The 19,351-nt window shown below is 36.6% G+C and overlaps 1 protein-coding gene across 1 annotated transcript in view; it reads left to right on the top strand.

Annotated features, from left to right (window-relative positions):
• Positions 1-19,351, top strand: part of NXPH1 (neurexophilin 1) — a 304,178-nt gene that overhangs the window by 263,221 nt on the left and 21,606 nt on the right. Inside the window, exon 6 of the mRNA XM_072784020.1 lies at positions 3,348-3,416. Within this exon, the coding sequence (XP_072640121.1) occupies positions 3,348-3,416 (69 nt within the window). The remainder of the gene's footprint in view (positions 1-3,347; positions 3,417-19,351) is intronic.

Genomic DNA, 19,351 nt, shown 5'->3' with positions numbered 1-19,351 from the left:
AACTGGATATGCCACTTGGTAAGAGGGAGAGGATGATGATTTGAAAGAGTTAACCAAATCTCCATTTTGGGAAATTCACCATCCAGGTGAAGAAGTCAAGTAGGATACAGGAGTCAGAGAAAGGGTCAGATAAACTGCAGATAAAAGCCCCATGTCTGGACTAAGTTTGATGAGTTTTAAGATCAGTTAAAAGAACTAGTGTGTCTGGAGCAGGAAGCAAGAAAGACACCAGTAGAAATGAGGTCACAGAGATTGGACTTGGGAGGGATCACTTAGGATCTCAAGGTCAGGCAAAAGCATTTGGAGATTCTGAGTGTGACAGGAAGTCATTGGTGAGTTTAGCCCAAGTAATGCAGTGTGATTAACATTTTTAAAAGGATTACTCTGGCTGTTATATAAAAAATTGATGGGTAGAAGGTGGTGCAGGGAGGAAGAGTAGAGGAGGAGGGAAAAACTTACTAGAAGGTAATTGGAGCTGGGGATATTAGATGTCTTGCAATGTATGAGTGAGTTCTGCAGTCACAAATTTTCTCACCTATGTTTTGTATGATCTTTGAACACCCAACTAGAGAGTCATAGGGGTGAAGGATCTACTTATAATTATAGAAACATAAATTTATATATTTACATATCATTTGTGCATAGTTTTAGTCTACATTAAATTTTCTAGGAATGTAAGTTTATGTGTATTTAAGGAAATACTGTCCTTGTTTTGTTTAGAACTCTGCCAACAGCAGTTCAGTAGCTTGGAAAATCAAGTCATTGACGGCAGTGCCTTCATGGTATTTAAGTGGTCAGTAACTCACACCTATATCTACCTGCATTTGTGTCATCTTGTTGATGGTTCTTTCTATAGGTATAAGCAGCTGATACCAACATGTCTTGGAAACTAGTAGTATCCATACATTTACCTATTGAAGTACATCTTATGGAACACTATACTGATTTTTTGAAAAATGTGTAGGTTACAATATCTATGAATTTATTTCAGAGTGCTGAGCTATTGTTATATAAAGGGAACCACTAATGTGATAAATTGAGAACCACAGATCTAGGTAATGATGGATAACATATTTCTGGTGATGACTGATGTTAAGCCAGATAGATTTAGACCTGATAATCTCTTAGGTTAATGCAATTTGCCCAGAAACAGATAGCTATTTGGCTACAGATACTGATTTTGAACCCATCTCAGACTGTTCCAAAGCCCATATTCATTGCCATACCCATCAGTGTAAGGATTTATTTTCAGAAGTTTATTTCTGAAATACTCTGTAGTAGAGTATTCCACTTAAATTCTTGGCCCAAGAAAAATATTTTATTTATTTATTTATTTATTTATTTATTTATTTATTTATTTATTTATTTATGATAGTCACAGAGAGAGAGAGAGAGAGAGAGAGAGGCAGAGACACAGGCAGAGGGAGAAGCAGGCTCCACGCACCGGGAGCCCGATGTGGGATTCGATCCTGGGTCTCCAGGATCGCGCCCTGGGCCAAAGGCAGGCGCCAAACCGCTGCGCCACCCAGGGATCCCCAAGAAAAATATTTTAAAGTTATCCCTCTACTGGTAATAAAATTGTTAATTTAGCCAACTTAGTTGTTAAAATAGTTAAATTTGGATGTTAAGAACATATATAATAATTATTGTGTCTATTATGTGAAGAATAAATCTGATTTTGCCTGATTTTGGCTTTTTTTCCCACTTCTTGTTGGGATAGCTTGTACAAAACACTGGGTTTTATCATGGTTTCTAATTTAAACTTGAAAATAGTTTCTATTTGTTTTTAATTATCTTCCTCTTATCACAAGCTTATTTCTTATTGGTTAGGTAAGTGCTTCACGACTACTACAAATAGAAAACGCATACAGATTTTTACTTTAAAATTTTAGAATACTTGTTTTACTAGAAAATCTGTTCAGTTTTCATCTCTGATTTTCCCTTTGTAGAAATTCACCTGGTAAAATGTTCTTTAAGTGTCAATATCAACAATATTATTACTCTGTAGAAGAATAACTGAGAAGGAATTAACTTGGCAGTAATTGTCATGTAGAAAAGTAATTTTGAACAGACATAACACTTTTGTGACCATACTTCTAGGGACTATCACCAAAGCATTTTAATTTTAATGTAAGAATTTGCAACATTTTAGAAAAACAGTTGCTATAAATATATCAACCATATTTTGTTACTATATCAAATAATTTTTTGATAGTTTTGACAAAGGGGAAATGTAAGTTAAAATACGTAATATGTCTTCTTTTGTTTGGGCCACTTTGCATTGGAAATTGACATGATATTAAAAGATTGATTTTTAACATTTCACTTTTATTGTGAGGCGATGAATAGCTCAGATCCACAACATCGTAGGAGATTTCTTAATCTCCACGTTGCACCTTGCTCTTCATGGTGATTTGTGTCTGGCTTTGTCTTATGGATAGAAAGGAAAGATCCACTTTCTTACTGTGTTGAAGATATAAAAGAAATTAATTACACTGCCTGTGGTTACTATCTCCACAGAATCAAATTACTTGGTTTAGGAAATATTTCATCTGTTAAAAATCCAGTGTGGACCAGAGATACTGCGCCTCGACCAAATAAGAGGTGCGACCTCAAGATAAATTTACTTTTCATGACTCTGACTGTGAAAAGCAGGGCAGCACATGCCCAAAAGCTGTCCCAGTGAGGCACCAGAGACACTGTAATCCTTTTTTTATCAAATTGAATTGTAAACCATTCCTATTTAGGATCATTTATAAGTGGTTTGAATGTTACTTAACAAGCATTATATTGCAGAGTAGTGTTACATATTGCCAAAGAAGGAGGTTTCTATGACTTCTATTTATCTATTGCACCAGTGTTTTAGACAAGTAACAAATGAAATTCCTCTTCTAAAATTAAATCCAGCTTCATTTTTGTCTTTCACCCTTAAAGGATGAAACATTATTTGCTTCTTGGACAGTTCCTGTACTCTATCATCTTTCATTACTTTTATAAGTTCTGTCATAAATGCTCTAGCTCTTTGGCCTTGGCTTCTAACTGCCTATTATAGAGATAAGTGTCTGGGTTTGATAATATAAAATCCTCAAATGTTGCTTTACCTGCAATTAAAAAGTACTTTACAAGCAGCATTAGGGTAGGATATGGTCTTCATTTCTCTATTGTATTTGTCTTCTCACATAATTTTGGTTCTTCATAACCATGAAGAACAGTGTTTCTAGAGCATTTGGAACAGTTCCCTTTACTGAGGTCCATACCCGGACACCTGTCTCTGGACACTCTTACCTGGATGTCCCACCTTAAACTCAACCTGAATGCTATTCCTTCCCATGTTTTCTCTGTTGTAGAGGCTGACAAATTATGGTCCTTGGGCCAAATCTAGCCTACTGCCTGTTCTTACATGGCCTTACAGAAAGGTAAGAATAGTTTTTACATATTTAAGAGAAAATGAAAAAAATATTTCATGACATGTGAAAATTAGATGAAATTCGAATTTTGGTGTCCGTAAAAATGTCTTACTGGAACACAGCCACACTTGTTCATGTGTTGCCTGTAGCTACTTTTGTGCCACAATAGCAGAACTGAGTAGTTATGATGAAGACCGTCTGGCTTTCAGAGGCTTAAAATAGCCTGAGTTATCTGGCCATTTACAGAAAAAAGTTTGCTGACTCCTGCTCAATTTGAATGGAAGATTTTTCCACTCTCTCAACTCTTACTCTCCCAATATCAAAACCTCAGAATTCTCTTCCAGACTTTCCTCTTTCACATGCATAGCCTATTGATATATATAAGGAACATCTCCAGATCAGATTCCTCTCCTTTATTCTCACTTCTGCAGCTTTGCACATGGGTCCTTGCCATCTATTGCCTGGACGACAGCAATAGTTCTCAACCTCAGTTTCTTTCCAATAAAATTCACTTTCTATTTGAGTATCAAAGCTGTCACATGCTCCAATAATTAGATAAATCCCCTATTTCAGTTCCCTATTAAAGATGTCGTTGGGATCCTGCTTCCAACTGAATCAAGTCCAAAGTCCTCACCATTATAGCATATCCCTTCATGCATTGATTCTGGCTTCTCCAGTTTCATCTCCTTTGGCTGCTGCACCCTCTGTTCCTACTCTTGCATCCTCAAGTCCCACACAATGCAGTACTTTTTATTGTCCACCTAGTATGTTGCTGCCTTTCATGACCATCTGCCTTTGTGACATGGCTGACTTTTTCTTCACTGCCTTTTTACTGCCTTCTAAATAGCAAACTTGATTTCAGTTTTTTTGAGATTCAGTTTAAATGTCATATTTGAGAATCCTTTCCTAGAACCTTCAGGTAGAGTTCATTGTTCTCACATTTCATCTCAGCACTAGTGTAGATATTGGAGCTCTTCCTCATTTTTGTATCCTGACAACCTAGCATTTGTCTCGAAGAAGATAATCCTTATTTGTTGGCTAAATAAGTGCTCATATATGTTTAGAGAGATTTTTTTTTTGTTTAGAGAGATTCTTGATTTTAATTTTGAATTCATTTTCATTCAAAATTCTAAAATAATAGCAATCAAGTCTGTTAATCCTGTCTAGTCTAGAATGAAACTCTGATTTATGGGCAATTACCCAAAAGTCTCATATAGGTATCAGTAAATGCTATAGTATTCATTATTTAATTTTGTGGTTTTTCTTTTTCTTTTTTTAAAAGATTTATTTATTTATTTTAGAGAGAGAGAGAGGGAGAGCAGGAGTGTGGGGCGGAGGGGCAGAGGGAGAGGGAGAGAAAGTCTTAAGCAGATTCCATGCTGAGCCCAGGCCTGACAGGAGGTTCGAACTCAAGACCCTAAGATCATGACCTGAGATCATGACCTGAGCTGAAGCCAAGAGTTGGATGCTCAACCGACTGTGCCACCCAAATTCTGTGTGTTTTTTTTAACTTGCAACATTATTAAATCAAATGTACTGATATATCTATTAACTTCCTTTCCAAATAATTATTCATGACCTCAATGTAAAACAAAACAAAAATAAAAGCAAAATCCTTTGTATTCTGAACTTTGTTATTTGTTTTATATTGGCCTACTATTTACTATAATTTTTACTATTTGTATAGGCAGTAGTTATTTTTTCAAATTCAGTTTTCAGGAGGAGCAGGTTATGTGTAACTAGTTGGTAAACATGTTTCAGTTACTCAAACTCTCCATTCACTTGGAGAATTAGCTAAAGCTCCTGATATTCTCTCATTCTCCCTGGTCCTGTCCTTGGATTCACATTATCAACTCCGTAAAAGGCTAGACATGGAGCTTATTGAGCTATTTTACATGTGTCCTGTAAAGACTGGTTAGATGAAAAAGAATATAAAGCCGTCTAACTGAAGATTTTAAGATTATCTATGAGTTTCATTCATCTATTATTTTCCTGGCTCCATTTAGTATGGATAATAATAGTGAGACAAGCTTATGATTATATAGTACTCTATACTTATTCAGAGTGCTTGCGCCTACATTATGCCTCCTGCCGGGAAGGCATGGGTGGTATTGTTATAGTGATTTTTTTTTAAATGAAACTGAGGCTCGGAAAGGTGAAATTACCTGCTAAAATTCTTACAGCCCATTAGGGATGTGGCTGAAATTAAAACCTAGTTCCTGACCTCTTGTAATTTTTCTGTGGTTTTGATTTCTTCAGCTAAAAATATATTGGTTATCAAGCTGTTGTCTCTTGGCTCTAAAGTACCTTCCCATACTCTGATTTGTGGCAAGGGGCCAGGACTGCAGAGTCCTTGTTCTTTACCAATGGCTTCTTGTTAGGTTTTGCCGGTAGATGGATGTTAGGAGAACAATATTCCGCCTGCTGTTCCTGAAACATACATCTAGCAATAGTTGAATGGAAGCTTCTTTTGGCCTTCTTAGACTGGCCTCATCCATTATATCTCCCCAGAACTACCAGTACCTCTATTCAGAGCTCTGGGTCCCTTCTATCAGCTTCTAGGTCCCTTCTATTTTTCTAACCTCTGAGGTGGTAACTATTCTTTATAATTATGTCCATGCTACTTTGTTATTCCTTTTGTGCTTTTTTTTTTTTTTAGTTCACTAATACCTGTGAAATCAGTTTCCCATGCTATCTGCTCTCTGTTGAAATACTTGGTTTGGTTTTGGTTTTCCTGACAACCTGATGCATGACAGCATACCTACTACCAGAGTGGTCCTGGAAACACACTCTCAAAGATGATACTTGGGCACTGTTTTTTTAATACATTTGTCTTGAAAGTAGTGCTGACCTCCTTGCTTATGGTATGCAGTGGCACACAATTAATTAAACTATTATTGTGATTGATTGAAAAGAAGTATCTAGTGAAATAATGTATTGGGGGGATCAAATGGAAACTGAACTTGACTTGTATGGCAATGATGAAGAGTACAAAGACTGGGGTGGAAGGGCTTTTTATGGCTACACTGGGAAGCTTAAAGGAAGAAAACAACAAAGTGGTGTCTTTAAACCTTTATTTCAAATCACCATTACAGAAAACCCTCTCAAAAGAGCCCCCAAAGATTTCTTTATTTCTTTATGCTTTAGAGTTACCCTCACTAAAAACAGACCTAAAATTACAGTAGGATTCCCATGCTTGATGTTCCTGCAATTAGTTAGCTTAGGGCATTTGCCATGTGTAAGGGGATGTCCATTGTTCCCCAGACCCATCCCAAACATCTCTTATTGTCTTCAGACCTATCACTAGAATCAGCTTTCAGAATATTCCATGGGAACAAGTATAAAGTCTCATCCAGGATAAGAGAGCTTATATTTCAGAGTAATTGTAAGATTTTGCTAATTTATATTGAATAGTTCCTAAGAGTTTTTGACTGAGAGGAAAAACTTATAACTGGATAAGGCTGAATTTATTGATATGGTAAACTTGGTAGAAAGTCATGATATAGTGTTTTAATTTGTGCAGTTGGAAGTGGTTCTATAAAACTGGTTAAGTGACTGAAACTTTGACTTAATGGTACTCTACATTCAGTGAAGTCTGAATTCCACAACTGCTGTGGCATAGTAATAAGAAAGGAATCAAAAGTATAGAAGTTGGGACACCCAGGTGGCTCAGTGGTTGAGCATCTGCCTTTGGCTTATATTGTGATCCTGGCATCAAATGATCCTGGCATCAAGTGATCCTGGCATCAAGTCCCGCATTGAGCTCCCCACAGGGAGACTGCTTCTCCCTCTGCCTTTGTTTCTGCCTCTCTGTATCTCATAAATAAATAAACAAACAAACAAATAAATTTTAAAAAGCATATGGAAGTAGATATTTTGCAGTAGATTATCCTATGTGATTGTCACAAGCTGTCTCTCTTTCCCACCACTGCCACACATGTACACTATATTCCCAGGGAGACCCCAAAGGACATTCCTTAATTTAGGCATTGAGAATACATTAACAGGTAGGATACTTCTGAGATCATTGTCTTCTATAAGCCAGGAAGCATCACGGGAAATGCTGGTATTGAGATAGGCTTCCTGAATTTAATGAGAATGTTGGAATTCTGAAGAGGGAAAGGTCCAGGTGGCAGGGCCTTTGTCAGAATTAGTGGAAGGCAGAGGAAGCAAATTGGTATTGAGTATTTTTTCCTGCATGAATATTTTGATTATAAATAATTATTATGGTATCTATAGGAGTAAAAGATTATAGACTTCTTTTTAAATATTGTTTAAACTGTAAGGAGACAAAACTTTAGGTCTATTGGCTAGAAACTTGACTTGAGTCACCACAAGAGAAGTCCTGATATGTCACCAAGATTCCAGACTAAGACAGTTAACAGATCTAGAGGCCAAGTCCTCCTAAAAATGAACCCTGAAATATTGCCAAAGTATATGCTTAATCTTTCTCCAAGCTTTCTCCAAAGGAACCTATAGCCACTAACCAGGGCAACTATGTACTTGGAAGAGGAAAATACCCAGAATTTTTGGAAATTACTAACATGTTCTCTAAATGTATGCTAAGCATGGGGACCCAAAGTGATAATGCAGTCCACCAGTCAAAATAGAGATATGGCTCAAGTGACATAGGGATGGGACTAGGATGAAGCAAAAAAGGCATTTAAGGTACAATATTTTAGGATGTACCTGCAGGTTTATGTGAACCTGCCTGAAGTCTCAGTACTTCAGTAACAAAGATGATTTTAGACAAATCTTAACCTCTCAGTGGGTTCATAAAACCATTCTGTGAGTATTGTCTTAATATCTGTGTATAATTGGAACACACTTACATGGAAACTGTCAAGTTTCACATTGGTCCCCGACTCATAAAGTGAAGGTTATCCTTTTTTATTTTTATTTATTTTTTAAGATTTTAATTTATTTATTTAAGAGAGAGAGGGAGAGAGAGTGGGGAGGGGAGGAGGAGCAGAGGGAAAGGGACAAGGATACTCCATGCTGAGCTTGAAATCTATTGCAGGGCTTGATCCCACGATCCTGAGATGATGACCCAAGCCAAAATCAAAAGTTGGATGCTTAACTGACTGAGCCACCCAGATGCCCCTGAGTTGAGGGTTATTCTGGCATAAAGGGCATGTGTAAGTTTCTAGAACTTTCCATCTCTGCCAGGATGGTGAACCTGAAGCAGTACTGCATCCTTGGGAAGACTGCAGATTGGTGCCAATATAAAAAACTTGAAATATGCAGTGGTGGTGATTTCCATTGTGTCTTCATTTAATTCACTTGGTTGGACTTTGGAGAAGATGGATGCATCTTAGAGAATTACTGTAGATTATCTTAAATGTAATCAGGCAGTGATTCCACTTGCAGCTGTGGTTCCAGATGTGCTTTCTTTACTGAAGCAAATCAACACAGTCCTTTGGACCTGGTACAAAGCTATTGATCTAAAAAGTGCTTTTTTCTGTATAACAATTTGCAAAGATCACCAGCAACAGTGTGCTTTTACTTAATTATGATCAACAGTGCATCTTTGTAGTCTTGCCTTAGGGTGTGTCAGCACTCCTTCTCTCTGCCTTAATTTAATTCTGAAAGATTATGGTGGTACAAAGTTTGGTTGGCTAATTTGGATTTGGGAGATAGCATATACCACAAATAAGCTGCTCTACCATATTTATTGAGTAACTCAAAATGAAGCAAGAAAAGGCTCTGCAGTTAGTAGCACAACAGTGCAAAATGCTCTCCTGCTTGAGCTTAATGAGCCATCAGATCCAATAATATTTGTTGTATCTGGAAAATAGAGATGTTTGTGGAACTTCTGACAAACCTCTATAGGAGAATTGCAGTTATTATTGCCAGGGTTTGGAACAAAGCAGTGTCTACTTATGCAGATATCTTTCTGAAAAACAGTTCCCAGAAGACAGACGTCTAGTTATTCAGTTAAGCATGAGCAGTTATGATTTATCGTTCATTAAAACCTAAGTTTGAGATCAGGCTTAAGCAGATACAAGAGGCATAAGCAGGTGTCTCAGACTTACACTGCATATATTCCTACTACATTACCTCTCCCCTTTCATTGTATAATTAAAGCTTTGTAGGGGAATTTCTTATGCCTATTTGAAGAGTGCTGAAGAGTGCTCAACTTGGTTGAGGTAAATTGATGATCTTGGGGAGGTCATAGTGTGAAGATGCTTGTGTTCTATGTGAATATTCAACAAAGGGCATCTACCAGAGAACCAGCTCTGAGTAATCATATGGATAAGATGACCCCTACTTTGATGGACAGTTTGCTTCTTTTTTCATCCACTTTCATTCCTGCTTAGTGGGCCTGTAAGACAATGGTCAGGGCCACAGAAATAGAGACTGTTCCTGGACTCAACAACATAGGCATCCCCTTACAAAAACTGGTCTGATTACTACCAGTCCTGAATGACTAACCTGATAACCACAAAGGTCAACACTATGTCCTCAATATGGCATCATTCCCATTTGGTGAGGGGAAGACTCATCCAGGGGCAGGTCGATTATATTTGATCTTCTTTAATTATCTAAACGTTAAGGTGTTTTATTTTTTTTTATTTTATTATTTATTTATTTATTTATTTTTTATTGGTGTTTAATTTACCAACATACAGAATAACCCCCAGTGCCCGTCACCCAATCACTCCCACCCCCCGCCCTCTTCCCCTTCTACCACCCCTAGTTCGTTTCCCAGAGTTAGCAGTCTTTACGTTCTGTCTCCCTTTCTGATATTTCCCACACATTTCTTCTCCCTTCCCTTATATTCCCTTTCACTATTATTTATATTCCCCACATGAATGAGAACATATAATGTTTGTCCTTCTCCGACTGACTTACTTCACTCAGCATAATACCCTCCAGTTCCATGCACGTTGAAGCAAATGGTGGGTATTTGTCGTTTCTAATGGCTGAGTAATATTCCATTGTATACATAAACCACATCTTCTTTATCCACTCATCGTTAAGGTGTTTTAATGACTTATTAACTCTGTTAGGTTGGCTTTTACTATTTAAACTAGAAACTTGCATGAATCATTGATTTCCATCTCTCTGTAGCTCTTCACTATGAACCATTCCATATTTCTTATTGTTAGAAAGAACCTATTTGGCATTACTCAATATTGTATGCTTTTCCATACCTTTGTGCCCCTGGAAGGTCCACCTTCTCTATTCTATTGACCAAAATATATCTAACATTCAAAATCCATCTCAAGTATCACCTCCTTTAATTTCAGACAATGCTTTATATGTCTTTGTAGCATAGTACTCCTCAGGCTGTATTACAAGAACGCATAATAAATGCATGTTTATCTTTACTAAACTGTATATCCAATGAGGAGTGGGCAATCCTGTCCATTACTGCATACTGCCCTTTTGCTTCTAGATCAATGGCTAGCATGTTAATGGTTCTCAATACATACTCAGTGAGTGAATAGGATATGCTTCTCTTTCCATTTTTTCTCTTTTACCATTATATTGAATCTTTACTGAAAGCATGTCAAATGTGGTTTTGTGATAATGCAAGGATACTGTATTCTATGGACAATTCTATGATATTGGGGTCTATAGGTCAATTTAATTAATGATAGTAAAGCAATGTGACATATGAGAGACAAACATTGGTCTTATAGTCAAAGGCCAACTCTGGGATTTGTTAGCTGTGTGACCTTGGCAAAGTCATTTATTTAAGCTCCCAAGCTCCAATTCCTTCTTTTCTAAAATGAGGGTACTTTTAACTTAGTAATTCTATTGTTTCATGGATTACATCAAAAAAGAAATACATTATAATATAGAATCAATTAACTTGAATTTTTTTCTATGTATTATTTTTGCATAATTTAAAATAATTGCTTAAATATTGCAGATAAAAGCTTTTTTGTTTTTCTTTTGAAGATGATCAATGCTTGAAACTTTGCTTCGATAGAAAACATAAATCTTTAAATAATTTATTAGGCATTCATATATATGAATATGCAAATTTTACATGGGATTAATTTAAAATGGAAAACATTTATAACACACTATTACAAAGAATTTGTCCTATATTTTGAACCACTATAGTAACAAAGAAGCAAATCATAGTCTATGAAGAATTCTTAATTCTTTTCTTCATTCAGAAAAAAATATCAGATATGAGGAACTTAATGCCTATTAAGTTCTTCCACTGACATAAAGAAGGATACCCTTTGTCTAGGTGTTTTAAATTTTGCCTTTGGGCCAAAGTGGACATTAAATAGAGATATATGTATGCCTCAATGCATGTTTTTATAGGCCACTTCATAAAATCACTTTTGCAGAATTCACTTATTGCACTGATGTCATACTCTCAGCATACCATGGGGGATACTATAGGAAATTAAGTTCATTATTGATAGATTGCTACCAAGAATATCCTTGATATTCTATATATCCTACTACTCAACATATTATCCAAGGACCAGCAGCATTGACATTACCCAAGAGCTTATTAAAAATTCAGAATCAGGGACGCCTGGGTGGCTCAGTGGTTGAGCATCTGCCTTTAGCTCAGGTTGTGATCCCGGGGTCCTGGGATCAAATCCTGTATCAGGCTCACCACAGACCGCCTGCTTCTCCCTCTGACTATGTCTCTGACTCTCTTTCTGTGTCTCTTATGAATAAATAAATAATCGTTTAAAAAAAGAAATTCAGAATCACAGGCCCTAACTATAGATGTATTGTCAGAATTTGCCTTTTGATCAGATCCCAGATGAAAGCCTGAGAAGCACTAGACAACATCACCCATCCTTTATATTAGATGTCTCATAAAATTATTTTAACATAAAATTTATTATAAAATAATAAAATTATTACGATGAATACACACAGTCAAGGGAAAAGAAAACTATTTCTCCAAACAAGTGTTTTTGTTGTTGTTGTTAATAGTTGTTTTCAATTTTTTGAATATTGTAAATGTAGTTTATCCCATTTATCCCATTTTTCTTCGCCTTAGCCACATCTTATAGCTCATATTACATCTGTTGAGTACTATATGGCAGGCTTTTTTGAAAGTACTTTTCTTAATGTTTTGCTTGTTCATTTGTACATTATCTACGTTTTCCTTTTGCCTCAGTACTTTCAATTAAAAAATTGTTATGTGGTATATTGGGTGCCTCAAATATTTTGTGGAGTGAGGTAAAATATTAAGAAATAAAACCAACATAAGCAGCCTAAATATTTCCAGGATTTGTAATATGATTTGAATATTGCAAACCTAGACCACTCCCTCTTTGCTATCTACTCTTCTGAGCATCGTAATTAATGTTCACTATGAAGATCTTGAAGGCACTCTGGGGGTTACAGTTATCAGAGAAGTATTAATTATGCTCAGCACACTATACTGTACTTACTGAGCCAGAAACACGAACTAATATGTTTTATAAAGATTTTAAACAAGAGTGGAAAACCCAAAAGATTTCTGACTAAATCAGAACATTCACTTCAATTAAAACCTCCCATTTCATGAGCACACTGGTGACTATCAGTGTTTAAGTCTTTCATAGACAAATTATTTTTCTACTCCTTTTTTTAACTGGGTACAATAGTTTTCTAAGAATTTAGAAATCATTTACATCAAACATGTACTGATAAAACAAATAGCAGGTAAATTCTGAGCTAATGTCAGGCTATATATCTCTACCAGCAGGCAGCCAAATAGTTGAACTTACTGCCTCAGGAGGCCATTGAACCAACTATGGTGGCTGAATAATTTTATGACCAGTAATACAGCTTGCACGTTATACATGCTAAGAGAGGAGTAATCAAATCTTATGCTTCAGGGCATAAATTAATCACTGCAGGGGTCAGAAAAGAATCTTCTTTGCCCTATGAACAGAATAGAATAATTAAGCAGTGGCTGTATTGATGTTTTTAAAACCTTCTTCTTAAGGATCAGCACTGGTTTTAAGAACAGTTCTGAGACTTCGTGGGGGTGTTTCAGCTCTTGATTAGAAGAGGTGGGGCACTATAAGTTGAACAGTTTATTCTGGCAGACAGGCGGGTTGGGCAGCTTCCTGATACCACACTGTTCAACCTGATTTTCATTAAAAGCTCCAAGTGCATGCTGTTAAAATGTCTCCAGGCAGTTGGGGCAAATGGGCCTCCTTGCCTATCTGGAAGTCTTGAGGTGGATTTTCATCTTTTAATCAAGTTTCCTTGTAAAGTGGGGAGGGTGGTTTATTAGTGTGTGAGGTTCATTAACCTTTTTCTACAATTCGCTTTTTACATTTTAAAAAGGCATATTTATATAGGATTGGGGAATTAAATCTTGAGTTCCTTTTCAGTAAAACAGTCTCAAGGTGAAACCTGTTAATCAAATGGCATTGAAGGCCAAGTGTGATCAACTACCTAGCACATAAATCTTTTCAGGTTTACCTACATGGTTATTGAATGAAGCATGTCAAACGTGGTTTTGTGATAATGCAAGGATACTGTATTCTATGGAAAATAAATTGTATTTCCTGTGTCCTTCTGCTACATCTCTATATTCAGTAGTTTTAAATTTAGATAAAGCAAAATAACTTTCAAGTCATATCCCAGGCGTATTCCTAGTAAAAGGAAAACTGAAGAATGAATCATGTCTAAATAATGACTGTATATACGTGACCTAGATACCCAATACACCTAGAGATGTAAGCCAAAACTTTATTGATGTACCTATTTATTGACCCCAGTAGACTTCTAGATGTTTGTATATTCGGTTTCCTTGCCTTTTCTCTGTTTTCACTTTGAAATCAGTCACCTATTATTGTATTGCTAGTCTACAGTGGGTTAAATATATTTATTTGTGAAAAATAGTATGATTTTTCATCAAAGGATTTACTGTATCCTTCCTATGAACCTAGCACTGAGGCAGGCATGGAAGCTGAAGTAAAGGCAGCAACTTTTCCCTTTAGAAGCTCATAATCTGGTTGGAAATATAGGACATACACACTAAAAAAGAAAGAAAGAAAAACACACATACACATACACACACAGAGAAACAACTTATTTTGTTGCATAAGCAGTGTTAGGTTAAATGTCAGATAACTGGTATCATCAAGGCCTATATGTATGTTCAGAAAAAGAGAGATCAACATTACCTGGCATGATTCATGGTAGGAGGCAAAACTGCTGCTGAGCCTGAATTGTTTGCATGTTTTGGAGAGGCATGGGGGAGTGTTGTGTAGGAGCATGAAAGCATACATAGGTATGGGTTGGGGGGGTTCATATGTGTGGTGGGGGATGCATATTTTTGCAAAATGAACAAAGACTTGAATTCAAGAAGGGGTTGAGAATGAACTGAGAAGAACTGAGGATATGTTTTAATGATAATAGGGAATGGGGCTAGTTGATAGGAGTCTGATCCTTGAGGAACTTGAATGCCAGGCTAGGTAATATCTTACATAGATTAGGAAACCATTGACTTTTTTTTAGTAGACAGTAGGCATGTTGAAAGCATATTTTGGGAAGAATAATATGGTTATAGTATGGAAGGTAGAAAAGAGCAGAGAAGGGCTGGGGTCACGGATATTGGTTTGAATACCTTTCAGTTGTGAAACAATTATGTTTATTTTATCTGCCATTCACTTTCTGGCTTATCAAGCAGAGATTCTGATTGATCATTTTTGTTTTTGTTTTTGTATTTTTTTTTCTGAAGGCTCAAGATTGTCCTTTGCCAAAAGAGAGATAAGAGAGGGGGTTTGATTTGGCAATGTGTACTAATGTGACTGTAGCACTGGTATTGCCCATTAGGTACTGGATTCAAGCATCTGTATGTTTAGAAGGACAGTGAATATGACTAAGTATATGTCCCTAAATCAATGTTGAATTCAGTATGTTTAATTTCAGGATCAATTGTCTCTCTCTCTCTTCTAGAAAAATATCCAATATTTTTATAAGGCTGTTTTCTTGAATTAAACATGCATTAAATATTTATTCATCTAGATGATAAATCTTTGTGTCAGCAACTGTCATAATCTCATCAGATTTAATATTGCCACATTTTCATAACACTCTAAGATAGTAAAGTAAATCAACTACTCAGACAAATGAATGGTTCAAATTTCTTTGAAAAGTTAGTCGGTATTGGTAGCATGCCCACTAAATAGAGAGTTCTTTCCTCTGTACCCTGGGAAGATATGGAGAAATAGATGACTGATCTGCTCTTGGAAAGACTGCAATAGAATGAGGGCAAGAGGAAAAGCACAAATTAAAAGATTAAACTAAAACCTTAAAAAAACCCTTAAGATAGTAACAGCTCTGAATCAAATAACCATTCTTTCCAGACATTTCACAAACATCATCTCATTTTCTTCTCTTATTAGCTTTGTCGATTATATTATTAGCATCCCTAATATTTCAGATGAGTCTGTAGCTCAGGGTTGGCCATCTCATCTTGCTCACAGTTACACAGTAGCAGAATCAGAATTTGACCTCGTGGCTCTCTAACTTTTGCGACAGGTTTCTTTTAAGGCTACTATAATCAATTATGAGAAGGCAAAAGTGCCAAAGTTATTGTTTATTAATTCCAAATAAAGTGATTTGGGAAGTTTATTATAGAGTCCTGATTTAAAGCCAACTGGGGTTGTGAAAAAGAAAGTAACCCAGAATAGGTAAGAGCCTTTGAGAGAACATTCCAGATCAGGAAAATGGAAGACTTGTAATCATAATACAATAAGGCTATAGGGGTGGGGTGGGAAATGGCAGTAGTTAGTTGAGGTGAGAGATGAAGGGAGATGTGTCCTCAAATTAGAAGCATTACTGGGACTTGAAATCCTGATTAGAAAATTTAGCACTGGGCACATATAATGTGGTTGCTATATGCATATTAAGATTATGGTTCCTTGTGGTGCTGAGCACTGATGGGGATTCATGTGGTGAAGATGGAAAGAAAGAACTGGCATCTCCAGGTGTTCAAAAAACAAAACACATGAGATTATTCTTTAAAACTTTCCTCATAGTAGTAAAGCAATATGAGCATCAGGTGAATTTCAGCATCCTCTTTTCTATATCATACACCCCAAAACATCTGGAAGCCCTCTCATGTCATTGGCCATTCAGGGTGACGCTGAATATAACTTTGATCTATACTGCTTTGTGTAAAAAGTGCTAGAGAACAGAATTTAGCTAATCTACTTCCAAACCCTAGATTTGGGGATTAGGATTAATGGATCAAGAAAGAAAGAAAGAAAAAAAAAACCCACCAGCATTGTTTCATAATCTCATAAAAAGGTCAGTTTAACAAAAATATTTACTTAGAAAACTTATAATTTAATTTATAATTAAGTGCAACGGCTTTTGATCCAATTTATTGTTTAGAGAGCAATAATTCAAAGTAATTCTACCTATACATTGCAAAAGGGCACATAGAAAAGAAAGTATGGTTCTATGCTTTCTGTTGCCCTTTAGCCATTCTGAATTCCTTGGATTTTTTAGTTAAATGGGTTTTGAGGTATATTTGCATTCTAGGCTGATGAACCTTTTCATAACTGATGAAAAAAACAGGGTGGATATTAAGATAGTATGCACCAATGTTAAAATATTTAAATACTTTTGTATTAGTTGGTAAATAACCACTGCCGGAGCCATTGGCATGTCACCCCATCCCACTCCACCCCACCCCACTACTGTGCTGGGCTCTCTGGCCACTCTGGTTTCTTGCCCTTCCTCCAGGATAATTTCCTCACCACCTTAAGATCCAGCATCTAAAGAGTTCACGAGCACAGCAGAAGGCCTCCAGGCACGTCCTGTTGCCCCAGCACCCATCCTCATGTACACTTGTTACCCATTTGACATGCCAAGTAGCTGATTGAGTATGATTGAAAATGCAGCCATTTTTTAAAGATTTATTTATTTGGGAGAGACAGCGCGCGAGATGGCACGTTGGTGCGTGAGTGGGGGAGGGCAGTGGAAGAGGGCAGGAGAATCCCAAGCCTATTCAGGGCTGAGCCTGAGCCAGCCCGACTGGGGGTCTATCCAGGACCCTGATATCATGACCTGAAACAAAATCAAAGGTTGGATGCATAACCGACTGAGCCACCCAGGTGCCCCCTGACTTTTTAAAAAAGATTTATTTATTTATTTAAGAAAGAGAGGAAAATCCAGTCATTTCTTCTTATATTCAAGTTGTGCTATTCCTACATCTTTCTCCCTCTTTCTTTTCTCCCTCCATAGGCTCCTAAAGGAGCAAAAAAACATTTCCTAGAGGATGATACTTCCTTGCTCTTGAATTAAGAATGCCTCCACATATACTAATTTTCCATATTCTTGCCCTCTTTTTATGCTACTATTTGTAAATAGGGTTGAATAATGGCAGTCATCTTGCTTTTTACAATGCTTGCATCTAGTTTTATTTATTTTTATTTATTTATTTTTAAAGATTTTATTTATTTATTCATGAGAGACAGAAAGAGAGAGAGAGAGGCAGAGACACAGGCAGAGAGAGACGCAGGCTCCATGCAGAGCCCCACGTGGGACTCGATCCAGGGTCTTCAGATCACGCTCTGGGCCAAAAGTGGTGCTAAACTGCTGAGCCACCTGGGATGCCCTACATCTAGTTTTAAATGGCTTTGAGATTAATGGATTCCAGAATTCCCTAATAAATGTTAAGCCATAAAGTTTTTAAAAAATTGGATTGTGTGTTTGTATACATGTATCTCTGTATATACAAAACCCATATTAATATGCATGTATAGACACATATCTACACACACATATCTACACATTCATTTTGGCTTGATCAGAGTTTAAAAAGTCATAACTATTAATATTTAATAATATATTAATATATTCCTAGCACAATATTTCTTTAGGTGCTTCTATCATTCCTTATGATGTGGCACTGTTCTTCCTTTGCAGTTCTCCTTGAAATGCACTTGCCCTCTCTCAAAATAGAGTATTTATACAGTCATACTTAATGTGAAAAAGGGATCTTTCTTTGCACATATTATATGTAAAGCAGGCTTGAACTCAGCTTTTGATTAAAACGTAGTTGTGTGGCCTTGTAGCTCAGCTTTAATTGCATTTAAAATTCCTTTCTGCACCCGTACTGAAGATCGCAAACCAATATTAATAAAGTAGGCTTAGAGCTGTGCAGCACCTGAGCAATAGCTTCTTGACAAAAGTTATTTACCTAACTAGAGTTTCATTTCAAAGTTAACATGTCTCTGTGCTACTTGAATAAAGCACTCATCTGAAAACTCTTAGACATTCTAACCCAGTTTAATTTATTCCTTGAAAGTTTAATCCCCTGCTGAAAAGAGTAGTTGCGAATTTTCTAGAGTCACAATCCACTGAAGTGAAAAATGTTTAATGACATCATAGGTACTGAGCTTCAAGAGTTTAGTTAAAAATCTTCTTCAAAATGTAAAACAGGGGGCAAGAGTTAATAGGATATTTTATATAGTTATATTTCAATCCTATTCCAAATCTTTCTAAAGTCAGTTGCATCTCTATCATTAAAGCTATATGAAATGAGTTACTTAGACATCTCCAGGGAGTAGGGGGGAAAAAAACAACACTTAAATTTTATTTTATTTTATTTTATTTTATTTTATTTTTTTATTTATTTATTCATGATAGTCACAGAGAGAGAGAGAGAGGCAGAGACACAGGCAGAGGGAGAAGCGGGCTCCATGCACCGGGAGCCCGACGTGGGATTCGATCCCGAGTCTCCAGGATCGCGCCCTGGGCCAAAGGCAGGTGCCAAACCGCTGCGCCACCCAGGGATCCCAACACTTAAATTTTAAACCATAAAAGCAAATTTCTTCTGAGCTTTGACATTTAAGTGGCTCATTCAATCATTTTACATTTTATAAAACTCTCTTTGTAATCACATCAGCCAAACAAAGCAAATCTTAGGTATTGACCACCAGCAGCATTCTATCCAACTGTGTGAGAAAGCAGCCCACAGTGCATAATACAGGATG

The sequence above is a fragment of the Canis lupus genome, chromosome 18, assembly GCF_048164855.1.
Source record: "Canis lupus baileyi chromosome 18, mCanLup2.hap1, whole genome shotgun sequence".
Classification (NCBI taxonomy): Eukaryota; Metazoa; Chordata; class Mammalia; order Carnivora; family Canidae; genus Canis; species Canis lupus.
This window is presented reverse-complemented; position numbering and strand designations above follow the sequence as displayed.